The sequence below is a fragment of the Astatotilapia calliptera genome, chromosome 12, assembly GCF_900246225.1.
Source record: "Astatotilapia calliptera chromosome 12, fAstCal1.2, whole genome shotgun sequence".
In the NCBI taxonomy this organism is placed as follows: Eukaryota; Metazoa; Chordata; class Actinopteri; order Cichliformes; family Cichlidae; genus Astatotilapia; species Astatotilapia calliptera.
Genome location: NC_039313.1, coordinates 29,022,387 through 29,040,598, shown reverse-complemented (window position 1 = coordinate 29,040,598; position 18,212 = coordinate 29,022,387). Strand labels below are relative to the sequence as shown.

The following is an 18,212-nucleotide window of genomic DNA, read 5'->3' as shown; positions in this document are numbered from 1 at the left end:
CTTTCTCTCTGACCCAAGAATTGATGTGTAAGACTCACAGGCTGGTACCCCAAGGTCGAAAATACCACAGAGACGAGACCACTTCCTTACTCCCATCCTCCCTTCTTTATCTCTTAGAAAAAGGCTCGTTAAAGGCCAGGTGGTTTGTTTCAGAATTCACTAATGAAAGAACTCTGTATTCTATGTCTAGGAGTGTATTTTGCTGGGATGATCATAAATTGTAGCTGAACTGATAAACTACACACAGGATACTTCTTTGCTCACAAGGCAGGAAGACGTTTCCTTATTTGGTCTGTACCGGTTTGAACTGAGAACTTGCTGACACACGAACCTTTTTTTCCTCTATATAAGCTGTTATGTACTAAATAAACCTTTGAGTTGATTTGGGAAGGCAACCTGAAGCAGTCTGTGTTTCCTTGTTCTCCCAAGCTGCTCCCGGCGCTGTAACTAACCCAGCTGAACGGCATACCTGAGTGTTACTTTGAATAATTAGGAATCTAATAAAGAAAGGACAGAACTCTGCTTATCGGTGCTCGTGCCTTGGAGGGAAACCGGGACGGAGATTTTCTCTTCATACAGTATCTCACAAAAGTGAGTACACCCCTCTCATTTTTTAAATTTTATTATATGTTTTCATGGGTACAACACTAAAGATATGACACTTTGACACAATGTAAAGTAGTCAGTGTACAGCTTGTATAACAGTATAAATTTGCTCAAAATAACTCAACATAGAGCCATTGATGTCTAAACCGGAACTAAACTGGAGTCCGCTTCCACTCCTCCATTATGACATCATGGAGCTGGTAGATGTTAGAGACCTTGTGCTCCTCCACCTCCCATTTGAGGATGCCCCACAGATGTTCAATAGGGTTTAAGATTGTAGACATGGTTGGGCAGTCAAGTACCTTTAACCTCAGTTTATTTAACAGGGCACTGTTTTGGGGGGGAATCATTCTCTGCTTCAGTATGTCACAGTACATTGGCATTCATGGTTACCTCAATTAACTGTAGCTCCTCAGTGCCAGCAGCACTCTTGCAGCCCCAAACAATGGCATCCCACCACCATGCTTGACTGGAGGCAAGCCACACTGTCTTTGTACTCCTCACCTGGTTTCTGCCACACACCCCTGACACCATCTGAACCAAATAAGTTTGTCTTGGTTTCATCAGATCACAGGTAATCCATACTCTTAGCCTGCTTTTCTTCAGCAAACTGTTTGCAGGCTTTGTTGTGCATTATCTTTAGAAGAGGCTTCCTTCTGGGACAATGACCATTTGATGCAGTGTGTGGCATATGGTCTGAACACTGACAGGCTGACCCTCCATGCCTTCAACCTCTACAGCAATGCTGACAGCACTCATACAGCTATTTTCTAAAGGCAACCTCTAGATATGATGCTGAGCACGTGCACTCAACTTCTTTGGTTAACCATGGTGAGGTTTGTTCTGGGTGGAACCTGTACTCTTAAACTGCCTTATGGTCTTGACCACTGTGCTGCTTCTCAGTTTCAGGGTGTTGGAAATATTCTTATAGTCTAGGCCATCTTTATGTAGAGTAACAATTCTTTTTTTTTCAGATCCTCAGAGAAGTCTTTGCCATGTTGTGCCATGTTAGACTTCCAGTGACCAGTATGAGAGAGTGTGAGAGCAATAACACCAAATTCAACACACATGTTCACCATTTGCACCTGAGACATTGTAACACTAACAGGTCACATGAAACCTGGAAAGGAAAATAGCTAATTGGGCACAATTTGGGGTGTACTCACTTTTGTTGCCATGGGTTTAGGCAATAATGGCTGTGTGTTGAGTTATATAAAGGTGACAGCAAATTTACACTGTTGAACAAGCTCTACACTGACTACTTTGCATTGTATCGAAGTGTCATATCTTCAGTGTTGTTCCATTAAAAAATATATATACAGTGAGATACTGTCAGCTGAAGTTGAAATAGGGCCGGTGTTCTAGATTAATTGGCATTGTAAATTAACTGGTGACGGTCAAAGAAATGGGTTTATGTATTTATTTGTCGGGTGGTTTGCCATGTGTTTTTTTTTTAGTTTTGAGGTTAGAGATTTAGAGATTTTTAGTTTTAAAGCCAAGTTAAGAATATTCATAGTTTAATTTCCAAAACTTGCATATGATCTTCAATTTGTAGCTGATCTACTCACGTATCACATAGCAGCTGGGGCAGTCTCAAATGGAGGTTAGTCCACTACTGCCACCTGTGGCCAAGTGCCATAGCCTACTACCAGATTAACTAGTGACCATCTGCACCTGGTTCTATGACCACCTTGAGTAGAGGCTGAGTGGCTGCACTTAAACCTAGTGCATTCAGATCTACCCACAAACACGTTGAAAGATGCAATGCCAGCAATTTGGATTGTCAACACTTAAACCAATCATTAAGCAAAGACAACAGGGATAATTTTTTCTGTGTATTAAGCCTGGGTAACATTTGTAGTCGCCTTCTGTACAGGGGTCCATGCACAGTCCTTGTATGACTTTCCACAGCAGGTGCATTCAATAAGAAAGAAAATTTAGATTGTCAGAATCATTCATCTTAAAGTCGGGCTGTTGAGTGAAGCAACTAAACACCTTTCAATGTGCAGTTACTGCAGATTTCTGTGCAAAAGTCTTATCTGTGGATCACTCAATGTTTTCATGTGTCTTTTATGTCCAAAGGCATGTGGGTTACCTGAAGTATAATTTTTCCGTTGGTGCATCAAAGTGGCATGTCATGTTGAAGTAACCCATTTAAAGTGCTACTGTCATGGTGCTGTGTCCTTTTGACCCAGTGTTTTGAGTTCTCTTGTATTTTTGTCATTTGGTATTAGTATTTGTTTTTTAGGTCCACTGTGTTTATTCTATAATGCCTAGGTTTTTCAGTTTAGCTTTTGGTTATTAGAATTCCCCTTGTGTCTTTGCCCCTAAGTCTCCCTCTGTGTGTCTATGTTTATATTGTAGCGTGAGTTCTTGTTTCCCCTTGTGTCTTATTCCATCTTGTTTTCCCTGCCCTTCATGTCTGCCTCTCTCCCTCGTGCTCCATGTTCTCTCTCTCCCCTTCCAGTCTGCATCTCTGGATCTAGAATCTGTTTATTCAAGTACAATACACCATGAGCATTTTACCTACCTTGCATAAAAAAAAACACCACAGGATGTAATCTCCTGCTATTTAGGATGGGCAACAGTTGAGCATGTCCATTTGCCAGTGGCTGGACAGTTCCAACTAACCAGAGCTCTGTACAAAACAACTGTGCTTAACATTAATCTTTTTGCTCACCTTGTTACATCCCTGCACTTTGCCATTTGTTCTTATGTTGCCCCAAATCGGTCAATAAAGATGACCCGCATCTCTTTTAGATATATGATCTTCTGAAAACAAATCAAAATGAAAATTGTATTAAATCTAATAATTTAATTTAAAAGTCTCATGGTTGTGTGATGAAATTAAATTATGAATAGTCTTAACTTAGGTTAAGACTATTCATAGTTCAAAATTCATACTTGCATGCTGAAACCCACACACAGCCAGGGAACTTGACAGCAGTTTTACATGTAGTCTTTTGCTTTGTATCTGTATGTAACTTGTGTAAATAATTTTTACAAACAAAAATTCTCATCTATAGATGCACAAATATAAAAATTCCAGATATTTGGGTTTACAAGGTTACAAAACTCAGTTCACAGCTACGCATTTGATTTACAAGTACAAAATATTTGTGACCACAATTTGAGCCCATAGTAACCTCACAAGTGTAACAGATTTAGTTATTAGTGTTATTTAGTGTCAAGTCTACCACACATCTGTTTGACCGATGCCAGTTAATCTACAACACCGGCAGTACATCCTGTTTCATAACTTTGTACCAAAAACTAGTGTAGTGAGTCATTCAACCATTATTTCTAGAAGCTCTTTCAGAAACCATTCAGAAACCATGGAGCTGCGTCTCTCTGCCTGCATCCTGTTGGTACTTTGTGCGACATGGAGTGCAAACGGGGGAAATATTTTGGTGTGGTACGCCGATGGCAGCCACTGGATAAACATGAAGCCTGTTCTGGAGACACTGGTTGATAGAGGACACCAGGTAACTGTACTGATTCCGAGCTCGTCATTATACATGAACACCAATGAATCCACCCGCTTTCACTATGAGCCCTTCAATGTCTCTTTCTCATTGGAGGCTTATAAGAAGCTTCTAGAAGACTTCCTCCAATTCTCCATATACGAGATTGATTATATGAATTACTGGAAGATCTACATCAAATACATTAACATTGCAAAGACAAGCCTTCAGTACAATATCCGGTATTTGGACGGTGTGGTGAAATCAGAAGTCGTCATGAAGAAGTTGAAAGAGGGAAATTACGACCTTCTCTTCGCTGATCCAATCTATCGTGGCAGTGACTTGGTAGCAGATATTTTGGGGATCCCGCTTGTTTTCTCCTTGCGCTTCTCCTTAGCTTATAACTGGGAGAGGCATTGTGGTCAGATGCCTGCTCCACCATCCTTTGTTCCCGGTGCCATGAGCAAACTCACAGATAAGATGGACTTCTCAGAGAGAGTGTGGAACTTTCTCTTCTACGCTCTCCAAGACATCATGATTGATCACACTTTTTGGAACGTATTAGACAGATATTACTCTGATGTCAAAGGTGAGCAAATAGGCGTAAAGCACTGATTTATAAAACTATTTAAAACTTGCTAAAGATTTAAACGCAGTTTTTTAAATATCCCATCAGATCTGATTAAGAAAATATGCCTTGTATGAACTATTGGTGATATGTCCATTACTTATGCATTGCAACAGGAACTCCCACCAGTGCCTGTGAGTTGATGAGTAAAGCAGACATCTGGTTAATTCGAACCTACTGGGATTTTGAATTCCCTCGTCCTTTCCTCCCCAACTTCAAATATGTTGGTGGGATCCACTGCAGACCTGCTAAACCTTTACCAGAGGTAAGGACACTCAACTATTACAATCTGATTAATCATTACATCACAGAATATTCCTGCCAGGAGCAGTGAAGCCATCAAAATTTTGAACAAAAATGCAAAAACAGTTGGCTGTTGGTAGTGGGATAATATTCGACTTGTTACAGGATCTGGAGGAATTTGTGCAGAGTTCTGGAGATGATGGCATTGTGATCTTCACTTTAGGATCCATGATCAACAACGTCACCAAGGAGAAGGCAAACATGATAGCTTCAGGCCTCGCTCAGATCCCACAAAAGTTAAGTTTTCTTTAAGGACAAGTGTCCTCTTTTTTGGAAATCAAAATATGGTCACCTTAGACTACTAGGACTACCAAAACTACCATTTCTACCATCTCAAATTTTACATCACTCAGTTTTTCCTGCGAAAAGTCAGATTTTGTCTGTTTGTCTGTTGTTTGTCTGATGATTTCTAATGACAAGTCTTGAGATGTCCCCTACCCTTCAAGTCTTGAAAAATTGCATTACAATATAAAACTAGCATACAAACCCCCCCCAATCATGTTAGCAAATATCTTACTGTTTATAGGTGCTGTGGAGATATAGAGGAGAAAAGCCAGAAACTTTGGGTGGCAACATTAAAATATATGACTGGATCCCTCAGAATGACCTCCTGGGTAAGTAATGTGGGTACCAATCACAGATGAATAACGGATCAATAGATGATGGGCAGTATAGAAACATTGATTCCATCAAAACTTATCTTAGTGAAAACAGATTCCACAACGATGGCAAATTTTCACTGCACACTGAACATAATTTTTTCTACAAAAGTTTTTAAAAGCCTAGAGCTTATTTTGCCACATTCAACACTAAATGTTTTATTGGAGGCTGTGAGCATTTGTTATATTAAAAACAAGGAGAACTGAATGAAATATGATTTTCTCACAGATGAAATCATGATTACAAGTTGCACGCTGCGCTAAACTACTTTGTTTAGTTCATTTTCTCAAAGCTGTTCCACTTTAACAGATGTCTGGACATCTGGCAAGTTAAATTTCAACTTAAATCACTTCTTCACATATATTGACATTCCCAAGTAGTCCAAGTGTGTAATAAGTAATTAAATGTTTAATGGTTTGTTTAATGGTTATTTGGCATGTCTTATGTCACCTTAAAACTAAAGCTAAGTACTTGTCCAGGTTTAGTGAAACCTTTTTGCTGTCCAAGTGTGAAAAACTTACTCCAGATGTTTCATGGTTATTTGACATGTCTTAGGTCACCCTAAAGCTAGAGCTTTCATCACCCATGGAGGCACAAACGGGATTTATGAAGCCATCTACCATGGCGTTCCCATTGTGGGCATCCCCATGTTTGCTGACCAGCCAGACAACATGGTCCATATGAAAGAAAAAGGAGCTGCAGTTATTCTCAACTTGAACTTCATGACGTCTGAAGGTCTTAGAGACGCAATCAACACAGTCATCAACTACAAATCGTGAGTTCTTTGAACTATCTGTATACTTTGGATTAGGATTTGAAAGTATAGATTTTATAGCAAAGATGAGTGTGGGCTCAAGAGTATGAAAAGTATGAAGGCCAAGCATAACATACCTTAAACCAGAATTATTTGCAATTTCAAGTCACAGTGATCAACCTACACTGAACACAATCTGGTCTTGGTTTCTCATTCGTTTATTTATTTTTTTTAATTGATTTGCAGCATGTTTTGGGGTGCTTTACAGAGCCTTTGCGAGGCTTTTTTTTTTTCATAAATGTAAGTTGTTATGCTGTACCTTACTAAAACCACTGAGCCCTTTATTGTCACTGGAATGTGCATGTATTAATTTAGCAGGACAAAAAAAAGGTTTAAATGTTCTGGCAACACTTTATAACACAAACTACAAATATGGTGCAAGTACGCTGTACTTACGTGCATTTTGTGTCAAGTCAGGTTTTTGCAGGATATAATGAAAGAAGTACACTGTAAGTACCCTGTACTTTCTGGAATGCAAACCATATTATGGAGTCACCAGCGAAACAATGAAACAATTACAGTGAATGTAGCACCCACAACTAAGGCACAAGTAGCCTTTAATTACATGTAATGTTTTGTACCAAGTCAGGTTTTTGCAGGAAATAATAAAATAATTACATTGTTAGACTACAAGTACCCTGTAATTAAGTGCAATTTTTTGTGCAACATTTTTTAGTTACACCATAACACAACCCATGCCCCAGAAAGCACAGGATATTTCCATTGTACTTGTTTTATTGTTTCTTGCAAAAACCTAAATTGTTGCCTGCAAATTGCACATAAGTGCAGGGTACTTATACGCTGGTCGTGTTAAAAAGTTTTAGCAACCCTTTTGTACTTTGTTTTAATTTGCTGTTAAACCTCTTTTACAGTGATGGAATAGTAGAACACACACCAAGAATACCCATTCACACAATCAAATTCGTTTCACTTAAATCTGCAACAAACTAAAGTTATTTCCATGTCTCTTATTAGGCTTTGAGACCATGACATTTAACGTTTGGAGTTTAAGCTCTAACGTGCAGCCATCTCCTTAGAAATAAACAGCAGCACCGAGACTGCACAAAGTGATTAAATTATTAACTGGAGTTGAGGGCTCTTTACAATAAATTTCAAGATTAATGATTTTCTGTACCATTAATCTCTCGCCTCATTTAACTGTTTATTCTTGCAGTTTTATGTTCTTTAGAGATTAATTTTAAGAATTTTATCATCATCTGATAGCATCTCTGACTGGACTAGGTGGCAATGAAAGGGATCATTTCATACAGAAGCAGAGTCACATGTCCCATAAAACACCTCTTTTTGTGTGAGCGCACACAGAGCCTGAAATTGAGAGCTTTACATAGAAAGATGATAAAGACAGTAATCACAAGTCACTGAATGTACATGCCCTTGGGTTCTCAGGGCCATGCTCAGGTTCACACTTCAAAACAAGATTTCACTAATCAGTGGTTGATGTCACAGTGCCAACTTCTATATTTTATGTACAAACTATTGTTTTTCTGCTTCATAGGAGAATTCAAAAGACAGATTTACAGCATATCATAAAGTACGGTGGCCCCTAGAGACAAAGCACGTACAAAATCCAAAACACTTACAAAATCCAAAACACTTACAAAATCCAAAACACGTACAAAATCCAAAACACTTACAAAATCCAAAACACTAACAAAATCCAAAACACTTACAAAATCCAAACTCCAAAACACATGCAAACTCCAAAACACATGCAAACTCCAAAACATACAAAATCCAAAACACTTACAAAATCCAAAACACATGCAAATTCCAAAACACAACGGAAATGCTCCAGGACGCTAGGGGCAGTGTTGAGCTTTCTTTTACCTAGTAACTACACAAGCCAGGAAGTACCAATGACCGGATTTGGGCTGTATCCCAATTCAGGGTCTGCAGCCTTAAAGGCCGCATTTTAAGGCCGATTACGTCACAGCGACACGACGAAGGCTGTCCCAGTTCAAAGGCTGCTCAAAATGCGGCCCTCAAATGCGTCCTTCATTTCCCTGAATTTTAAGGATTTTGGTGTAGCCTTCATGGCCCAACATATCCCAGACTTCATAGCGTGGCAGTCGGTGTGGATAATTTTGTCGAAAAAAACGGCGGAAGCGGAGCGGCCGAAGAGTAAACTTTCAGAAGTAAGTACTGAATATTATGTCACTTATTTATGCGCAAATGTTTTTATAACGGAGAACATTAAAACATTACTGTTGGCCACATGTCGGGAAAGTTATGTGACATTAGCGATGTTTGTACTAACTTGGTTTTAAAGCCTTTACTTCAAAATATACGCTGTTCAATAGTTGACTTTAATCTTACAGAGAATGTGATGATTTTATGGATAATTAACTACTAGACAGTCATTCAATTAAAAAATAATATTAAATAAATAAAACTAATAAATAAAAAATACACACATCTTACTGATCTCTGCAGTCAGTAACATTACACATAAAGTGCAAACATAATAGCAATTGTATAAACACACACACAAACACGCCTTTAAAGTTTAAAGGCGTGAAATTGGACGGTCTAGCCTTCTGATTAGCGTCACCGCTGTCTCGGTGGAGTTTAATAAACTCGGCCGTCTGCTTCTTGCTATCTAAAATATAACCAGACACTGGCGTAAATTCTCGACTGTCTCATACTTCTGTTTAATAAGTTTTCTGTTTGACGTTTAGTCAGCTGTGTGAAAACCAAGGAGGAACCCACCCGGGGGATTAATAAAGTTTTATTTTATCTAATCTAATAACTTTAATCTCAGCCAAACCGATTTACTCACGAACAAACAAAACACTGAAAAAAGCCCAACAATAACATTTTTAGGTTGTCTAAGTGACTTATATATTACGTTTAACCCGAGCAGCGAAACTCCGCGGTGATCTGAAAATGATGTGCCGGGAGTTGTGCCGTTCTCGGCCGCATCAGTAATCCTCGAGCTCCCGGCTAGCTGTCGAGCTGGTGGGTAGCAGACGCCTCTGAAAACGTCGAAGCACTTTTGCAAATATGGGATATCTTGATAAACCGAGCAGATATTTGATGTTTACACAACTACTTTCTCGCCTGAAAATATGTTAAAAGTTTATTTTGTGACCCAGAAAGATTAGTATGAGTAATTTTAAAACTTAGTAGCGGCCGCCATTGCTGGAAACTGGAGTTTGGCTGGGCCGCGCTATGAATTCTGGGATATGGTAGTAATTTGGACAGCCTTCGGCGCGTCGCTGTGACGTAATCGGTCTACAAATGCGGCCTCAGGAGGATGCAGCCCATGAATTGTATAATATAATCGCAGTATAATCGCAGCCTTTGCAGTTAGAAAATTGCACTTGATCATGTCGCGATATTATCGCAAATGCAAAGTCAGTCATATATCCACAAACACAACAAGCTGAAAGTCAGTGATGCTGCTCGGTTTGTAGTCCTGAATATCACGGCACAAGCAGGATTCACTGCACTGTTAATGTTAGCTATGTTGTATTGCTGCCTCTGTTCGGTGGTGTCGAGCCAAACGCACTTTAACGTGTGTTTGAACGAGCTGACGGTTCACTCGTTAAGCTGAAAGAAAGATGCTTTAATCACAGGAGTCACACATGTGTCCACTGCACCATCTGGGAACTCTTCTTGTTTACCACTGTAATAACACAAATACTAAATCCTCCTTCTCTTGTGCTGTTTTGTAGCAGTGTATACACCTGAGACTGTCACCTGTCTGTCCGTCCTGCACTCTCTCTCTTTTTCTTTCTCTCTGGTTGTGTAATAAAAGTATGAACATGTAGTTATAAGTTACACTTGTGTTTGAATCCTGCAGCTTATCACACATTTGATTTCCATGTGTGACAACTGCAAGTGTCCAGAGTGAGGACAGACTGAGGGACCCACTGCTGCACATCATCTGTGAGGCTTTGCACCCCTGATGATCCACCAGGACAAACTCAGCAGTGTGTGAGGAAGAGGAGGAAGAAGAGCCAGCAGCAGCTGACAGATGGAGATAATAGACAGACTGTTCCCTGTTTGTGAAGGACTGCTAGAAAAGTTTAACATAACTAATTGTCTGTCCTGAATCAGTCTTATTAGGTTATGTTCAAATAATTTTATCATTCCAGTGTTTTCAGTGTGGGAGAAAGTACTCAGGGCCTTCAAGTTACACACCATGAAAGGCAGCAACAAGTTTAATGTTCAGAAACCTAAAGTATGTATCTGCAGCAGAATGGACCTAAAAATAAATGTTTGTTCCAGTTCTATGAAGCTTTGACTATTTTGGATTAGTAGTACTGCTGTGTTTGTTGCATCATATTGCTGTAATTGTTTATATGCTTTATATATTCTGAGGTAAGTTGATCTATATTGTTACATCATATTCTATAAGGATGTTATGTGTTTGTATACTTTCTGCCCAGTTTGACCCATTTAGCAGAAGTCAGCCTGTTTAAGGCTCTGATATCTATTCTGTATGACTTAAAGCAGTTATGACATGGTCATGGTCCATAAAGGAATATTTAATGTGTCAGTCTACTCTTCATTCTATCAGAAACAGTTTTCACAGCTCGTACATTTTCTTTTTATAAATATATGTAAACAATGAGCCAAATTTAGTAATGCCAACATACTGAAGGAACAACATTTGTCTCTTATATAGATTAGATTAGATTAGATTAGATTAGATAGAACTTTATTAATCCCTCGGGTGGGTTCCTCTAGGAAATTCGATTTCCAAAAAAGCACAGCACCGACAGAAGTTACAGAGTTACAGAATATTATATATATATATATATATATATACACACACACACACACACATATATAAATACAGAGACAATATAAATAAAATATACGAAGGGGATAAATAGAATAAATAGGAATAAAAAATAAAAATACAAGTGAATGATAAGATAAGATAAGATAAGATAAGATAGAACTTTATTAATCCCTCGGGTGGGTTCCTCTGGGAAATTCGACTTCCAAAAAAAGCACAGCAACGACCGAAGTTACAGTTACAGAACTGTTATATATATATATATATACACACACACACACACACACACACACACACACACACATATATAAATACAGAGACAAATATAAATAAAATATACAAAGGGGATAAATAGAATAAATAGGAATAAAAAATAAAAATACAAGTGAATTGCACATTTCAAGTATTGATTCTATTGCACTGTTGACTATTTACAAAAAGTATTGCACAAGGTATTGTACAGTGAGGTGCAGAGGCACTACAGCTTAGTTGTTCCCCCCTCCTTTGTCCTCCTGTTTCCCCTCCCTCTCCCCTCCAGAGAGGAGTTAAACAGTTTGATGGCGTGTGGGACAAAGGAGTTTTTAAGTCTGTTGGTTCTTGTCTTGGGGAGAAGCAACCTGTCACTGAACAGACTCTTCTGGTTGTTAATGGCCGTGTGCAGAGGATGCCTGGCATTGTCCATAATGTCCATCAGTTTCTTTAATGTCCTTTTCTCTGCCACTGTCACCAGAGTGTCCAGCTTCATGCCGACCACAGAGCTAGCCCTCCTGATCAGTTTTTCCAGCCTGGATGAGTCCCTCTTTGCTGTGCTGCTCCCCCAGCACACCACAGCATAGAAAAGTACTCCAGCAACCACCGACTGGTAAAACATCCTCAGGAGCTTCCTGCAGATGTTAAAAGACCTCAGCCTCCTGAGGAAGTACAGTCGGCTTTGGGCTTTTTTGTACAGGTGCTCTGTGTTGCCAGAGCGTTCTCACTCCCGAGGCGTAACATGTCGACGTTTTGTCACGTCCCGTGGCGTTCCTGAGGAACGCGAAAGGAGACCTTCGGCGTTCTTATGGTACGCGGCGGGTTATGGCTGGAATCCAGTGCAATGACGCTCCCGCGGTAATAGACGTTCCAGCCCTGTATTCCAGCCCTAAACCTAACCTTATCCCTAGCCCTGACCATAACCTTATTCCTGACCTTAACCAGGACTTTAATGATGTTAAATAGCGTGTTTCTAAGCGATTTGAAGAAAAAGAGCGAACATGTGTAGGTTCAGTCCAGACGGTTCTCATATTTCCTCTTTTTCCGAGGTCGTCATTTAGGAACGTGGTGGGTAGCCGAAAACGTAATATGGTGACGATTTGTCACCTAGCGTAAAATGTTACGCTTTGGGAGTGAGAACGGGTTGCAGTTGCATGACCAGTCCAGTTTATTGTCCACCCACAGCCCGAGGTACTTGTACTTGTTGACCACCTCCACCTCCTCCCCCTCTATCTGAACCGGCAGTGGACCTGCTCTAGACCTCCCGAAGTCCACAACCAGTTCCTTAGTCTTTGAGGTGTTGAGTTGCAGGTGGTTTGTGTGACTCCATGCGACAAAGTTCCTCACCAGACTTCTGTACTCCTCTTCCTGATCATCCCAGATACACCCCATGATGGCTGTGTCGTCTGCAAACTTCTGAATGTGGCATAATTCAGAGTTGTAGCAGAAGTCAGAGGTGTACAGGGTGAAGAGAAGAGGGGACAGCACAGTTCCCTGTGGTGCTCCTGTGCTGCTGACCACTGTGTCAGACGTGATGTCCTTCAGCCTGACGTACTGTGGTCTGTCGGTGAGGTAGTCGGAGATCCAAGCGACCAGGCAGGGGTCCACCTCCATCCTGTTCAGTTTTTCCTGAAGCATATATATGCATATATATGCAGATTTTCCTGAAGCATATATGATACACCTATATATGCACTGTCAAAGATACTTGTCTTTGAGTGAAGATTTAAGGTGATAAGACATAAATAACTGCAACTTGAATCTGTACTGAGGCTCAGTATTTGACACAGAGTTCATGTTCACTGCTGTAATAGCTAATAATGATTAATATAATAACTATAATATTGGCCATATTATATTTACATTACCAAAGTGATATGACTTTAGTCTCATGAACATCATTAGCTAATTGTTATTTACTAACTAATGTTAAATGACTGTTCAGTACAGAAATGAAGCCCAAAAATCATGTTTTACTGTCCTGTGGTCTCAGCCTCAGATACTTATCAAATCACACAAAGCTCTTGCAGAAACAAACAAACAAACAAAATATGTTCTCCTTCATTTCTGTCAAACAAAGTTGTATAACACGTTTCCAGCGGTTAGTATCATGGTTGCTAGGCAACCTGGGCAGTGTGACGGAGACTATACCGTCCCATACAGCCCAACAAACTTGCCGTTTATTTTGCAAATCGAGCTCAACACTGCCCCTAGCGTCCAGGAGCACTTCCATTGTGATTTGGAGTTTGCAAGTGTTTTGGATTTTGTACGTGTTTTGGATTTTGTACGTGTTTTGGAGTTTGTAAGTGTTTTGGATTTTGTACGTGTTTTGGATTTTGTAAGTGTTTTGGAGTTTGCATGTGTTTTGGATTTTGTACGTGTTTTGGATTTTGCATGTGTTTTGGATTTTGTAAGTGTTTTGGAGTTTGTAAGTGTTTTGGATTTTGTACGTGTTTTGGATTTTGTAAGTGTTTTGGATTTTGCATGTGTTTTGGATTTTGTAAGTGTTTTGATTTTTGCATGTGTTTTGGATTTTGTACGTGTTTTGGATTTGCCATGTGTTTTGGATTTGTAGTGTTTGATTTGCATGTGTTTTGGATTTTGAGTGTTTTGGAGTTGAAGTGTTTTGGATTTTGTAAGTGTTTTGGAGTTTTGCATGTGTTTTGGATTTTGTACGTGTTTTGGATTTTGCATGTGTTTTGGATTTTGTAAGTGTTTTGGAGTTTGTAAGTGTTTTGGATTTTGTAAGTGTTTTGGATTTTGCATGTGTTTTGGATTTTGCATGTGTTTTGGATTTTGTAAGTGTTTTGGATTTTGCATGTGTTTTGGATTTTGTAAGTGTTTTGGATTTTGCATGTGTTTTGGATTTTGTAAGTGTTTTGGATTTTGTAAGTGTTTTGGATTTTGTAAGTGTTTTGGATTTTGCATGTGTTTTGGATTTTGTAAGTGTTTTGGATTTTGCATGTGTTTTGGAGTTTGTGCATGATATTTGGAATTTGTAAGTGTTTTTGGAGTTTGTACACCGGGGCCACCGTAATAAAGGTCTAATGAGCATAAAAGTTCAAGTACCACAAAGTTGTTGTTTTTTTAAATGTATCTCTTTATTTGAATTTTTTGATACAAAACAACAACAAACAACAAAAACAACACAATAATGTCACGGTTCTGGGTCAGTATTGACCCAGCATTCTGAGTTCTGATCTATTTTGAATGAACGTTTTGTTTCTCTGGTGTTTTGTTGATGATGATTATTATTGTTTGAGTTCTATGTGTTATATTCGGTATGCCTGCTTATGAGTCTGCGTCTGTGTCTCTGTCGTGTGCTTCCTGTTTTATTTTGTAGTTCTGTGTCCTATGTCAGTGCGTTCAGCTTTGTGCTCTCCCTGTCTCGTCAGTGTAATCAGCGTCAGCCGTGTCTCCCAGCTGTTTCCTCTTCGCTCCGTTCACCTCTTGTATTTAGTGTCTGTGTCTTCCCCTACTCGGTGTTGTGTCGTTAACGTCTGTTCATCCTCTTACCTTCTCCATGCTGTGTGTTTGTCATGTTCCAGTTCTCCAGCACCACTGTTTGTAAGTTTTTGTTCAGTTTTGTGACTCATAGTTTGAGGAGTTTTTCCAGCAATAAAGCTGCGTTTTCAGTTTAAGTCCTGTCTCCAAGAGTCCTGCGTATTGGGTCCACCACTCCTGCCTGCCTGCCACACAGTCAACCATGACAAATAAGCAGTCTGAGACATGTAAAAGGAAAACTAATAGAGTATGGTAAATAATTGGGTCTACCAGCCATTTACACATTTGTCCTGACAAACCCAACCTGCCATTGGAATGGGGCTGCCCCTCTCACTATAGTTTTCCTCAGATCATCAGGTAAGTAATCACTGGAGGGCGCCATATATCCAAAAAAAGTGTCACTTCAATTCAGTCTCTGCCTCTGCTCTGGCCCCAATCTGTAACAACCACCTATTGCCACCATCCCTCGTGAACTCGTGTATATGGGAGTCCACGAGGGATGGGTATTACATGTTTTTAGGATTAATTTTTTTTTTAAACATAACACTATTCTAAGCTTTAGTGACCTGTCTTCTTTGTATAATTTGTATTATTATAACTTGTATCATTTCTTCCGCTATTGTCAAATAAGACACTGTGCATCTTCTATCTTGCCAGAGTTTCCAAGTCAGCCCCCTAAGCAATGGTAGGAAGAATTATTTGAGCTGAAGTCTCACAGTAAGGCTCTTATAACACAAAAAAGGGCGATCGTGGCTCAAAGAGTTGGCATTTCGTCTTGTAACCAGAAGGTTGCCGGTTCGAGCCCCGGCTATGACAGTCTCGGCGTTGTGTCCTTGGGCAAGACACTTCACCTACCGCCTACTGGTGATGGCCAGAGGAGCCCATCGCGCGATATGGCAGCCTCGCCTCTGTCAGTCTGCCCCAGGGCAGCTGTGGCTACAACTGTAGCTTGCCTCCACCAGTGTGTGAATGTGAGAGTGAATGAATAGTGGAATTGTACAGCGCTTTGAGGGCCCCGAAAAGTGCTATATAAATGCAATCCATTATTATTATTATTAAATACCTTAATTAAGACATGGGGCAATTACTGAACCCCCCCCAACAAAAAAAAAAAAAGTTGGGAACAGGACCTGGGCCTTAAGTTTGGGAAAGATTACTGGGACAAAGTAATTGACAGAATTCATACCTCGTCCTCATGTGCAAGACTCTCTCTTATTCAGTTTAAGACGGTGTACAGATTGCACTTCTCAAGATCTAAACTTTTTGCAATGGGTACCACCTCATAAAATATATGGCTCTTAAAGTAGCATGCTTATGACCGACATTAAAGTACAGTAGTATAGGCCTATTTAACACCTACATACAGTTTACACAAGACAATTTTATGTCTTATATGAATATTATTTATTTTAACTTTCATAAACAAGATGTGACGAGTGATAATATAACAACTGTACTGCATCAAAACATTCACAGCAGGTGGGATATCCAATCTTTAAGTGATTACCTGATGAATCCTGCTTCTGGGTCCAAACTACTCTGCATTTATTAAAGCGGTTTTAATGCTTTTTATTTTGTTCTATTTATTTTGAACAAGCCCCTAAAAACAGTCAGTGATCACTGTCGGCCTCTCTCGGTTTTTATTACTTCTAATCATTTTAAAGCTCAGTTTTTAAAACCTTACGATGTAACTACACCCCAGCCCATGCAGCAGAATATTAATGACTAACCTTGGATTGTGGATGGATTATCTCAGTTTTTCTCCTGACTGAAGTTTGGTCTGTTTACAGCATCCAACCATTATTCGATTAAATTTGTTCCTAATCATCAGGAACTCTCGCGTCAACTTTTATCGAGTTGTAAAAAGTTAGCTATCATACTCCAGCTTCACTGAGTTTATGTTATGCTAACATAGCTGTGCAGCTAGCCACCGTGCAGCACATAATTATATACCAGCTAGCCCAACTTCAGTAACCCTACAAACGCCACTGCTGTTTATTTTTCAGTCTTCATTTATGTTGGAAGTGATAGCAGAGCTGTACATTTTATCTTTTGCTGTTGCGGTTAAGCTGCCGGAATTATAGCTTCACGACCCTCCTTTGTGGTTCATGCTTATCGAAGTTCAGTTTGCTCTCCATGACGTTTCAGCTGACAACATGAATTACTATCGTGTGGTGGCCTCGCTGGATCCGCTGTCCACCCGCTGTGTGATGACCCTCCATGATGATGATGGTGATCCCCCCCACCCAAGGGAAATACACCCCTCTCAAGGCACTGCTGCTGTGGTGCTACTCCCTCTCCGATGCAGAGCTTGCTGATAAACTCCCTCTCTCAGGCCTGGGTGATGGTACAGCTCTCAAGCTCATGGAGGGCATGCTGCCCTTGCTAGGAACGGATGACGTTGGATTCCTCTTTCTCAGACAGTTTCCGTTGCGAGGTGACCTCGCCAACTCCCCACTGCTGGCCGCAAAGGATTACCATTCACTCGCAGAAGAAGCAGGTTGCCTTCTCCTGGCTACCAAGAGCTTCGGCATCCAGGTGATAGTTCCCGACTCACCAACGGCATCTCCCGCGCCACGGATTCTCCAACTCATCGATTGTGGCTAGGATTGTGGCACTGCGGAAAAGGGCTGTGTTTTTACCATCAGTGCCGTTCCATCTTTGCAGTTTTAAGGCCCAGGGAAACAAGCCTGCCAGCGCTCTGTAGTTGCCGTGACCGCTGGCGATAAGGAAAGGCTGCTCTTCACACAGGACTCGCGGTTGGAGAGACGTTTTCTGGTTCACTCCGGCTCACAGAAGAGCCTCGGGAGTCAACCCGAAAACGTCGGGAGCCTCCACAATGGCACATTATTTAATCTTAAAAAAATTGGAGCTTTCCCATGTACCACCAGAGAGAACCCAAGTACTACTAGTGGTACGCATACCACAGTTTGAGAAAGACTGATCTAGACTATCTAAAATATACCCCGACATTCCTGACCTGTGTAACAGTGGCAACACATCCACCTCGTATTTAACTCATGTGTTTTTTACCTGCACAACACTTCAGTTATACAGGACTTTTTATTTTGCACTGCTCTCTCCTGTTTTGAGTGTTACACTCAAGCCTTGCCTATTTTTTATTTATTTATTTATTTTTTTGGATTGGACGTTTGGATCAGGACTGGTTATCAGCTGTTCACTAGTTCTCAAAAATTGTAATTGCCTGAACTG

The 18,212-nt window shown here is 40.2% G+C and overlaps 1 protein-coding gene across 1 annotated transcript in view; it reads left to right on the top strand.

Moving 5' to 3' along the window:
- Nucleotides 1–18,212, top strand: part of LOC113033097 (UDP-glucuronosyltransferase 2A2-like) — a 31,130-nt gene that overhangs the window by 12,483 nt on the left and 435 nt on the right. Inside the window, exons 2-6 of the mRNA XM_026186449.1 lie at nt 4,022–4,659; nt 4,815–4,963; nt 5,107–5,238; nt 5,528–5,615; nt 6,217–6,436. Coding sequence (XP_026042234.1) covers nt 4,022–4,659; nt 4,815–4,963; nt 5,107–5,238; nt 5,528–5,615; nt 6,217–6,436 — 1,227 coding nt within the window. The remainder of the gene's footprint in view (nt 1–4,021; nt 4,660–4,814; nt 4,964–5,106; nt 5,239–5,527; nt 5,616–6,216; nt 6,437–18,212) is intronic.